At 40.8% G+C, this 12,098-nt stretch overlaps 1 protein-coding gene across 1 annotated transcript; it reads left to right on the forward strand.

The window, feature by feature from the left end:
- Positions 1-2,213: 2,213 nt before the first annotated feature.
- Positions 2,214-11,686, forward strand: TNNI2 (troponin I2, fast skeletal type). The gene is made up of 5 exons (XM_070933020.1): positions 2,214-2,252; positions 4,180-4,308; positions 6,245-6,334; positions 7,309-7,485; positions 11,288-11,686. Exons 2-5 carry the CDS (start codon positions 4,186-4,188, stop codon positions 11,378-11,380), a joined length of 483 nt encoding a protein of 160 aa, XP_070789121.1. The 5' UTR covers positions 2,214-2,252; positions 4,180-4,185; the 3' UTR covers positions 11,381-11,686.
- The last annotated feature ends 412 nt before the right edge of the window (positions 11,687-12,098 follow it).

A 12,098-nucleotide genomic window follows, 5' to 3' on the forward strand; every position in this document is an offset into this window, starting at 1 on the left:
CACACTGCATGGACCAGATAACTTTACCGTTATACAAGTCATCCTGCCAAGCACAGCTTTCCTTTTATAATAAAAAGCTATTAAAGTAACTTAAAAAGCATAAACAGACAATACCTCAAGGGTTCCTTCTCTCCTGGGGACTATCGTGGCACTGTAATAAGGCAATCTGTTTTCTTATAAATTGTGTGGGTAGCCTTGAAGGATTTGCAAAGTTGCTGTCTGAAGAGCTATTAAAGGAGGATGTAGGATGAAATCAATTGCGAAGTTCATCCTTCCTTCTTTAAACTTCCATGTCCCTCGCCTTAATAAGAAGTGAAACACCGCCCCCTCCCATAAGCTTAAATCTGCAGATAGTTACAGGCTGCTAGAATACAGTATATACAGCCTGCCCCTCCCCTGTTATGATTCTACAACTCCTTTTGCTATAACTGGAATCCTGCTTTCCAGAGCAAATTTGTAACAGCAGAAGAATTTGCTCTATCTCTAATTATATTTGTTCTCTTTATGTAATTGCTTTGTAAATTATTTGAAGAATTCTAGACCAACAGCTTTTCTAAACTCATGTATTACCAGGAGGGATTGAGTTGTTGAAAGGGACATAAAAATGTCATGATTAGTTTTTTTCCTTCTAACCTCCTTACCTTGAATTGAGCTAGATTATGCCAAATAGTAAGATGCATTCAAATATTCAGTCAAAACCAGTAAAGGAAACCAGTGTGTTAATACAAATAAGCAAACAGATATCAATACTACAACGCTTGGCTGTATTCTCAAAGGTTTCATAAGAAAAATATTATTTTCACCAAGAGAATGTAGGTTGACAGAGTTTCATGGTAGATTCAGTTTTGTATACACAATCTTTAGCAATGACTGGAAAAGCCCTATCTTGAGAGTCATAACTTTGGTACAGCACATATATGCATGCAAAAATATCCTGGGATTCAGTTCTGGGCATTTCCTTAAACCATTACTCCCTTTGGACCAAAATAGCAGAAAAATGTATTGTTTCACTTCCAGAGTAATGAAATTATAGTAAAAAATTTAAGACCCTAATTAGCATAATTTATGGGAAATTATTTCTATTTCTGTATAACATGAAAAATATATGGGTACAAATATGACAGAATTTATGGAAATCAAATTAGAACCTAAATAGTTCCTATCTAATGATTCAATCCTGGTCACTTCCAGATGAAACTGGAAAACTCCAGTTGAAAACCTAACATCAACTCTGTTAAACTAGCTGGATCACTGGTCCAAGTTGGCATAAACAAACTCTTTTTGTGTTCCAGACTTAACATATTACACTGAGATCAAACTGAAGGAGTTTTCAGTCTAATAATTCAGACAATATAATACAGTTCTTTTGTTCTGCATCTAATTAACTCTCTTAATGTATAGGGTATCTTTTTTAAAAATAGCTTCAGAACTTCCATTCTATTTTGTTTAATCCCATCTGTATTGAATTGGATTATCTGTACATAAGAAGAGCTGCTACACTATTGGTTTCTGGAATAGCCATCTTAGAGCAAACATATAACTACAAACGATAGATTTGACTAAAGCTTACTAAAGTTGAACCAAATCTTTCAACAGGACAAATTCTGCGCTGAGGCTGTCCACATAATAAGTGACCTTATCAGATTTCTTAAACATACTTAACTTGGATAGGAGGTCCTCAAATGAATGTGCAACAAGCAGCACATACAGCTATTCAAAACATGAGTAACTATTCCTGTTACACCAAACCATTAGAGACAAAATATATGGTTGCCTAGAGAAGTCAATTTGTAGAAGTTAAAGTTCTTAAGTTAATATAATTTAATGACACATTTTGAAACCTATATTAGGTTTCAAAAACCTATAATTTGAAAAAAAGATAGCAGGAGTAGAAATAGGACAATATTAATAGGAGTCAAATTTTGACTTGAATATTTCCTGTCTCCAGAGTGTGGGAGGCTATATAATTCAATCTTTGCACTACTATGAACTGTGAAAGCAAGTCTGAGTAAAGAAAATTTCAAATAGCAAATGACTGAAGAGAAATGGATTTATCCTCTACCTCAACTATGGATGTTATTCTTGGGATGTTATCTCATGTTTACATGGAAAGGGTGGTCAGATTTCTAGGAAAGATCATGCAAAAATGTGGCTCATGGAAAAGGTACTGTAAAAGCTCAAAGTCTTCTTTTTCTTTTCCCTAATTTTAGAAAAAGAAGAGGGCTATCACTGCCCGCCGGCAACATCTCAAGGTATATATATATATATATATTTGTGGAGATATATTTTTTTTTAAAAAAGCAATGCTACTTTATTGTCTTGTTCCCTTTCTCCCTAGAGAAGAAGGAAGGTAAAAAGTCCTATGCCATGCAGCATTCCTCTTCTGGAATGTCTAGCAAAATACTTCCCAAATGATATCTGGGCATCTGCCAAGAATGAGACAGAAAAAACTAGAATTGGTCTGAATGTTCCACATGTATACATATATCTGCTGTCATTCATTAACAAAGAATGTTTCAAGTTAATGAACAGTTCTAAGATTTCTGTCCCATTTTCAAGTATAGGAGCTGCAGGTTAGCTGTGACAGTGACAATTCTGACAATACTTTAAATGCAAGCCTGGCCCAAGTGCTAGGAGTTCCCTTCCCTCCAAATTTAAAACAAGAGGACACATGAGGAAGAAGTTTTATCCCCATACCTTCCATGAACTCCATTTCAACAATGCATTTTGCTCTTGAGGTAATTGCTGATATCAAATTAATCACGAAGAAAATGCTCTGGAAAGAATCTACAATCAGTAACCTACTGGTGACTGGAAAAAACTTCTTGCTTATGGGCAAATTCATTATTTATTTATTTATTTATTTATTTATTTATTTATTTATTTATTTATTTATTTAATTTGTATACCGCCCTTCTCCCAGAAGGGACTCAGGGCGGTGAACAGCCAAAATTAAAAAACATACAAATGCAAAAGTTAAGATAATTAAAAGAATTAAATCATTGGCTACCCAATTTAAAACCCCAAATCCATAAAATTTAAAATCCCAATTAAAAACCATTTAGGCTAGGCCGGCTTGATGAAATAAAAACGTCTTCAGGGCTTTACGGAAGGTCCGGAGGTCTGGGATCAATCGTATTCCAGGAGGCAGCTCATTCCAAAGGGCGGGTGCCCCCACAGAGAAGGCTCGCCCCCTGGGGGCCGCCAGCCGACATTGCCTGACCGACGGCACCCCGAGGAGGCCCTCTCTGTGAGAGCGTATTGGCCGGTGGGAGGTTATCGGTAGCAGCAGGCGGTCTCGCAAATACCCTGGCCCTAAGCCATGGAGCGCTTTAAAGATGAGAACCAACACCTTAAAGCGCACCCGGAAGACCACCGGGAGCCAATGCAGCTCGCGCAGGAGAGGTGTTACGTGGGAGCGCCACGTCGCTCCCATAATCACCCGCGCGGCCGCATTCTGCACCAGCTGGAGCCTCCGGGTGCTCCTCAGGGGGAGCCCCATGTAGAGAGCGTTACAGTAGTCCAGGCGTGACGTAACCAAGGCATGAGTGACTGTGCACAAGGAGTCCCGATCCAGAAAGGGGCGCAACTGGCGTATCAGGCGAACCTGATTATGTTACTACGATCAGATTTTCATTCCATCTTTCTACATGATTGGGATAGTTCTTTCGCTGAACTAAAGGACATTGTGCTTAACCTCTAGTAATGATGAAAATAATTAATAATCATGAATAATTACACTTTGAATTTTAAAAACCTTCTGAGTGATTGTGATTTGCTGAAAATCTATTAGGGGATTCATGGTGTAGCCTCAACATGAATGAACATTCTAGTCATAGGAATGGAGAAATGATGGTCTTCATATTTCGTTGAACCAGAAATAGTAGCAATCCAGCCAATTTGACCAGTGCTGATGGCTGTTGGGAGCTGTAGTTTTTGGTAATACGTGAAAGACCATAGACCTCCAATTTGTGTCCTATGTTTTACTTCTTAGATAAAGGACCACTATACTGACTCTGTTCTGTGCTACTTTCTAAGCCCTGCCCTTTGTTTTGATGTTAGCAGAGGTGATTGTTGTTATGGACACAACTATATACCTTATGATGCATTCTCTCGCTCTCTTCCTTGACAAATACTTCTTCTGCCAATGTAATTTTGCTTCTTCCAATTATCTTCCAGAGTGTTATGCTCCAGGTTGCTGCTTCTGAGCTTGAAAAAGAATCTGCAGCTAAGGAACAAGAAAAAGCCAATTATCTTGCAGAACACTGCCCACCTCTGCACATGCCAAGTTCCATGCAAGAACTGCAGGTAATGATTTCATCCCTCTCATCTCCTGTTCAAGAACAGGAACATTTTAACTTCATGTATAAAGCATTAGTTGAGTTGCTGATTTGATCTGACAATTAAGTTTCTTTCCAAATTAGATTTTTGCAATTATAAAGACCCATCATCCCCAGATATAAATATATGTTATATATATAAATATAATAAGAGCCTTGGTGGCGCAGCAGACTAAAGCACTATTAAGTAACACCAGCTGCCTGCAATTACTGCAAGTTCAAATCTCACCAGGCTCAAGGTTGACTCAGCCTTCCATCCTTTCGAGGTAGGTAAAATGAGGACCCGGTTTGTGGGGTCAATAAGCTGACTGTGTATAAAAAAGAACACCGCTTGGGGGAGGGGCAAAAGCCCTACTAAGCAGGTATATACAAAAGTATGAAGGCTATTGCTTAAAAGCATTGTAAGCTGTCCTGAGTCTCCGGAAAAGGGCAGCATATAAATCGAACCAATAAATATAAAATAAATAAATAAATGTTCTTAATTTGGCTTAGATGATATTAGAGGTGTAGGCCTGACTGTCCATGGGGAGGAGACAAATGATTATTGCCCAAAGACTGAAACTTATATGCTTGTGTTAGGGATCGGGACAGTAAGTATCTTAGGGCAACATTTAGGTGATAATGTCAATATGCTAATATTGCATTTTGGTCACATTGCAGTTTGCTGAGGAAGCTGCTCAGTGTAGGAGATCAGCAGTGAAGAATATTTTCAGCTAAAGATGTACAAAGCCCTTTTTGTTCATGAGCTGCAAACCAAAAACCCGACTCCAAAATATTGGTGGTGTTAGGACAAAACTAGATTTGAGGGATGTCTTTAGCAGAGGTGGGTTTCAGCAGGTTCTGACCAGTTCTGGAGAACTGGTAGCGGAAATTTTGAGTAGTTCGGAGAACCGGTAGTAAAAATTCTGACTGGCCCCGCCCCCATCTATTCTCTGCCTCCCAAGTCCCAGCTGATTGGGAGGAAATGGGGATTTTGCAGTAACCTTCCCCTGCCACGCCCACCAAGCCATGCCCACCAAGCAATGCCACGCCCACCAAGCCACACCCACAGAACTGGTAGTACAAAATTTTGAAACCCACCACTGGTCTGCAGGGTGTGATTTAAAAAGTCAAGGTGATAATTACAATGGTGTGTAGCACTTAAAAAGTAGTTACATTCATTTCCCTCCAATGTCCTGTTGTGTTCAGATCTCATATGGTTTTATTTATTTATTTATTTATTTATTTATTTATTTATTTATTTATTTAGTAGTATCTGAATCTCAGAGTAATAGCAAAGGAATTTCTGAAAGGCAGCTCCTCCTGCTTCTTCTTCTTCTTCTTCAGCCAAACCAGCAATGGAATGACCTTGAAAAAAACAAACAAAGCAGTGACCACAAAGTAACAGGGAATCCCATAATTTATTAATTGCATTTATGCCTTACTTTTCTTCCCAGGAAGTCCATGCTATGTATATACATCTGCTTTATACCTAAACATCTTTAGGCACCTAATTGTCTTGACAGTTAACTATGTCACATCATTTTAAAAAAAAATGAATAGTTTAGGCTAAATGTTTATGTACCTGGACTATACGGACATATACCCCATCCCTGAAGACACTGTTGGCTTGGTATACCTTAATTTTTTTCATTGTGACGCAGGACCAATTCACTTCATCTCTTTCTTCCTAATTATATAATTTTACTTGGCTTATGAAAGGTGTTTTTACTTAATTCCAAGAATAAAAATAAATAAATAAAGATGTGGAACAGACTCAGTAATTCTGAAACTGCACATCTAGACATATCATCTATCAAAAGCAAGCCTGCAGAAGAAGAATTAGAAAGGTTTGGCAAAAAAAAAAAAAAAGTTAAGTAAGTTTAAGCAACCTCCTTTAATAATCACTTGTTGTTTCTCAACAGGAATTCTGCAAAAAACTTCATGCTAAGGTAGAGCAAGTTGATGAGGAAAGATACGACACAGAAGTTAAATTACAGAAAACTACCAAAGAGGTAACTACCTTAATTACAGAGCATATGTATGGTACAGCATCCATACATATGCTCTATTGACCGGGTAGGCAATTTCTAAGCATTTGTATCCAAGTGGGTTAAAATTTTCATCTCATAAAGAAATACAACAATTTTGTATTTTATGAGACCAGCATGCTGGGAGGTGGCCATGGGGAGTAGGATTTAAAAAATAATAAAGGGGTGAGCCTGATCACATGGATTGAGCTACCAACTTGACTTTTTATATACTTTCCTTTGCTCAAAATAATGTAAGCATTTGACATCACAACTAACTTTGAAATATTGAAGAGAGAGAGAAATAGCTGGACTGATACTCCTAGATTGACTGTATCTTCGCTGCTCACATTTTCAGTTTTAGTAAATATTTAAGATGAATATTGTGTACACCTATGTAGTAAAAGTGAGTGGGATAGGAAAACACTCAGAATACAGGCATCCACATCAATGGCAAAAAAGTATGGTAGAAGTGTGTTTGTTTACACACACACACACACACACACACACACACACACAATTCTAGTTACAAACAATACATAGAAGTAATATGGTTAACCCAGAGAAAGAGCCATGAGAAAATAGTCCAAGCCTTTTTATAATATGCAGATTAATTGTGAGTGTATTTATTTGAAGAGATAATTAAATTCCAAGCACGGGATTATAAAGGAAATATTTGAGGTTAAGGTGCAAAGTCAGGGGCTCTGCATTTTATTTTAGCTGATGCAGAACTGCCTGTGTGTGATTTTCTGTAACACCTCTAGCATTATTTTCCCTTTGTGTTCACAAGCATTTTCTCTTACAGTTTCGATATACTTACCTTTAGTCAGACTCTCTTCTGACTATGGACTGAATTCCTCTGTCTGGCACCTCTTTGTTTAAAATTTGATTTTGCCTTCCTTCGCCATTCTTGGCTTCGGTCTCAATATTTGGGTATTTTCATCTCTTTCTGACTGTAGCTTGAAGATTTGAGCCAGAAACTGTTTGACCTGAGGGGCAAATTCAAGAGGCCACCCCTGCGTAGAGTCCGTATGTCTGCTGACGCTATGCTGAGGGCCCTTCTGGGTTCCAAACACAAAGTCTGCATGGATCTTAGAGCTAATCTGAAGCAAGTCAAGAAGGAAGACAGTGAAAAGGTACCCAGATAGTTGAAAAGTAGTAGTTTCCGTGGCTTGGCTTTTGGACTAAGTGCATCTGTCAAGAGTTTCACTGCAACCACCAAATATCTTGATGGCTTGAGTATATTAAACTTATGCTCAGCCATCTATCATCCTCACTATTTGCCCTTGACTGTTCAGTCTAATATTTGAGGGAACTGTAAAAAGAGAAGGAATCAAAGTGATATGGTAGCTGTCCTCCAGTACTTGAGGGGCTGTCACAGAGAAGAGGGGGTCAACCTATTCTCCAAAGCCTGAGGGTAGGGCATGTGGAAGATGATTAAAGGGAGGTCCAACCTAGAACTAAGGAAAAATTTCCTAACACTTAACTAATCAGTGAAATGACTTGCTTCTACAAGCTGTGGGTGCTCCATCAGTGGAGGTTTTCAAGAAAAAACTGGACACTCATTTGTCCAGAATGGTATAGGGTCTCATGTCATGTGGCCCTCCTTTCAACCTTGTTATTCTATGTTCTAATTCTGAAGTGGTAAGTTGTATGCTACGTTTGGATATGCATGAGATTAGAGAAGTCTTTCAAATCAAGGTCAAAGTAGAATCCTATGCTGTCTAAGCAAGGCCAATCATGCTCACTAGGTATTTGACAATATTGGACTGCCCTGCAAATAAAATGAAATACTTAACAATACATTAAATGACTTAAAATTTAAGATAGAGGTCATAATTAATTTCATTTCATTTCATTTATTAAATTTTTATACCGTCCCTCTCCTGAAGGACTCGGGGCGGTGAACAGCCAGGATTAAAAAACATATAATATAAACATTAAAATACTTTAAAACATAATTAAATCTATATTGGCTTTCCCCAATTTAAAACCCCTTACTGATAAAATTAACCAATTAAAAATTTTAAGCCAGCCCGGCTTGCTGAAATAAAAGTCTTCAGAGCCCGGCGAAAGGTCCGGAGGTCCAGGATCAGTCGTATCCCTGGGGGTAGCTCATTCCAGAGGGCGGATGCCCCCACAGAGAAGGCTCTTCCCCTGGGAGTCGCCAGCCGACATTGCCTGACTGACTGCACCCTGAGGAGACCCTCTCTGTGGGAGCGTATTGGCCGGTGGGAGGTTATCGGTGGCAGAAGGTGGTCTCATAAATAACTGGGCCCTAAGCCATGGAGCGCTTTGAAGATGAGAACCAATACCTTGAAGCGCACCCGGAAGACCATCGGAAGCCAATGCAGCTCGCGCAGGAGAGGTGTTACGTGGGAGCACCATGTCGCCCCCATAAATACCTGCGCGGCTGCATTCTGCACCAGCTGGAGCCTCTGGGTGCTCCTCAAGGGGAGCCCCATGTAGAGAGCATTGCAGTAGTCCAGGCGGGAAATGACGAGGGCATGAGTGACCGTGCATAAGGGGTCCCGATCCAGAAAGGGGCGCAACTGGCGTATCAGGCGAACCTGATAGAAAGCCCCCCTGGCCACAGCTGTCATATGCTCTTCTAAAGACAGCTGTGCATCCAGGAGGACACCCAAGTTACGTGCCCTCTCCGTGGGGGCCAATGTCTCACCCCCAATAGCCAGCGATGACACCAACTGGCTATATTGGGACGCCGGCAACCACAGCCACTCAGTCTTGGAGGGGTTGAGTCAGAGCCTGTTCCTCCCCATCCAGACCCGCACAGCCTCCAGGCACTGGGACATCACTTCAAGGGCATCACTGGGGTGGTCTGGGGTAGAGATGTACAGCTGGGTGTCATCAGTGTACAGATGGCACTGCACCCCAAAACCACGGATGATCTCACCCAGCGGCTTCACATAAATGTTGAACAGGAGAGGCGAGAGGACCGACCCTTGCGGCACCCCACAAACCAGGTGTCTTGAGGTCGACCTCTGCCCCCCAGCCAACATGGACTGCAACCGGTTGGAGAGATAGGAGGAGAACCACCGTAAAACAGTGCCTCCCACTCCCAACCCCTCCAGCCGGCGCAGCATGATACCATGATCGATGGTATCAAAAGCCGCTGAGAGGTCTAATAGGACCAGAACAGAGGAGCAACCCCTGTCCCGAGCCCTCCAGAGATCATCAACCAACACGACCAATGCCGTTTCCATGCTGTACCTGGGCCTGAAGCCGGACTGGATCGGGTCTAGATAGACGGTTTCATCCAGGTACTGCGGGAGCTGTCGCGCCACCACACTCTCAACAACCTTCGCCAAAAAGCGAAGGTTGGAAACTGGACAATAGTTTGCCAAAACAGCTGGGTCCAGAGAGGGCTTCTTGAGGAGGAGCCTCACCACCGCCTCTTTCAAGGTGGGAGGCAAGACACCCTCACTCAAGGAAGCGTTTATAATCCTCTGAAGCCTCGTGTAACCTCCTGGGTAGCCAGCACCAATCAGGAGGGACACATGTGGTTGCATTCAACTTCCCCAGCATCCTGTCCATGTCCTCGGGGGTCACAGGGTCGAACTCATCCCAGATAACATTCTCAAGACACACCTCGGACAACTCGCCTGAACCCACCCAGTCAGAGTCCAAGCCTTCCCAAATTTGAGCGACTTTATCGTGCAGATAATGCGCAAAATCCTCAGCACGTCCTTGCAAGGGGCCTTCCCGTGCTCCCAGATGGAGAAGGGAGAGGGTCACCCTAAACAAGGTGGCTGGGCGATTATCTGCCGACGCGATAAGAGTGGAAAAGTAGTTACACTTCGCCGCTTTTATCGCCACTAAGTAGGTCTTGATATAAGACCTCACTAGTGTATGGTCAGATTCGGAACGACTAGCCCTCCAACTACTCTCTAGGTGTCTTTTCCAGCGCTTCATCTCCCTCAGCTCCTCGGAGAACCAAGGAGCTGGGCAGATTCAGCGCCAGGTCAGAGGCCGCAAAGGCACGACCCGATCTAAAGCACCAGCGGCCGCCCTATCCCAGATTATTAATATAATATTTTTTTTAAAAAAAGAAATTTCAACTCCTTCTCCTGCCTAACTGTCATTTATGGCTTCCTGCTAGAAGAATAATGTTATTAAAATAAGTGAAACACAAAATAAAATTAGATATTAATAATTGCTTTAGGTTCCATCAGAACTGATAGATCCTTCGCTCCAAGAAAGTCTCCCCATGAGTTTTCCAGATTGCATCCAGGAAACTTGTCATGCAGATTTCTATAGTGACGGCAGCCACAAATTGAACACAAGGACACTAGATTATAGATGGACATAGATGATAGATGATAGATAGATAGATAGATAGATAGATAGATAGATAGATAGATAGATATCAAATATTTTTATTTCAAAAAATGATGTTATAAGAGAACTGGAAGACGAGACATTCAGCTTGCAGCTTTGCCACTATAATGAGTGAACTCAATCATTGTGGAATGTAAATGTAAAGAATTCCACATTGTGGAATGTAAAGAATAATATATGGTTTAGTGCACTGTATGAACCATGGCAGTTTATTAAACAAACTATGACTTATTAAAGTTTGTAAATGCAGTCAGTGACAGTAAAAACAGGCTTTCTGACTGTAATATATCCAAAATACTATGGAGTTCTCAGCAGGGTAGGCCATTTTAATTTCTTTCCAATTTGCTGTCTGTTGAACATTTCATTCTTTTGGAATGTGTTGGTAAGCTTCCAGCTTTCTTGATGAAAACTTGTGAGCCACCACAATAGATATTAACACACTTGGCAGTCATCTGTGAGCGAATAAAGGGTTTTTCTGTCCAGGGAGACATCATATCAATAAGGCAAGGGTTGCCCCCTGCATGAGCCCTGTTAAAGGCACTATCCAAGCATAACATTTTATCTCCTGTCTTTCCATAGGAGAAGGACCTACGTGATGTGGGTGACTGGAGGAAGAACATTGAGGAAAAGTCTGGAATGGAGGGCAGGAAGAAGATGTTTGAGGGCGAGTAATAAGATCTGCTCAACTCTATAATCCAGTCCTAATGCCTATCCAAATCTTCTGCAAACCTTCACAGCGCTGTTTTTGGAATGACTTTCCTCATGTCACAGTTGCATTCATAGTGCAGTCCACCATACAGAACCTGCCTGACCCCTTTTTATTTCTGGGTACTAAGTCATGAGATCCTTAAATACATATTACAACAAAGGTAGTTGCATGAGCTTCAACTATTCAGTCTTCATTAACTCTTATCATTTGGTAGGATCTGGTGTTGCAACGTGAACTAAAACTGATGTAAATAAAGCTTTGAAAGTATGGCTGCTATCTTAAGACTTGGGAAATCAAGGCATGAAAGGGCTGTGTGTCACACGGGCTTTGATTTCCTAATAGGGGAATTGTACATAAATTTCTGATAGATAGAAATTACCTTTGATGTTTAGGAAAGCAACATAAAGAACTCATCAGGAAATTAACTGTACCACTGAGAAATATTTCCAAAGCTGAATGCCATCAAATTTGCTGTTGCACTCAGATTTATTCTTGGACTAAATCTTTTGGCAAACGATCAAATGTTTCTGAAACATGGAGGATAATTGTAGGTGGCAACAGGATGATCATAAAAATGACAGGAATTGTTCATGAATGGGTGAATAGTTTCTCAGTTGCATTCACATATTAATGGAACAATTTTTCTCCTATGGGAAGTAAGTCCATGGGAGTAGACTGAAC

This window comes from Pituophis catenifer, unplaced genomic scaffold, assembly GCF_029215685.1.
Source record: "Pituophis catenifer annectens isolate HBS135680 unplaced genomic scaffold, rPitCat1.0.hap2 SCAF_1, whole genome shotgun sequence".
In the NCBI taxonomy this organism is placed as follows: domain Eukaryota; kingdom Metazoa; phylum Chordata; class Lepidosauria; order Squamata; family Colubridae; genus Pituophis; species Pituophis catenifer.

Bases quoted from the DNA above. Each gene is read 5' to 3' on its own strand.
- TNNI2 (XM_070933020.1), top strand. From the start codon at position 4,186: ATGCTCCAGGTTGCTGCTTCTGAGCTTGAAAAAGAATCTGCAGCTAAG. The intron at 6,335-7,308 runs GTAACTACCTTA...TTCTGACTGTAG, and splicing joins TACAGAAAACTACCAAAGAG to CTTGAAGATTTGAGCCAGAA. The intron at 7,486-11,287 runs GTACCCAGATAG...GTCTTTCCATAG, and splicing joins AGAAGGAAGACAGTGAAAAG to GAGAAGGACCTACGTGATGT.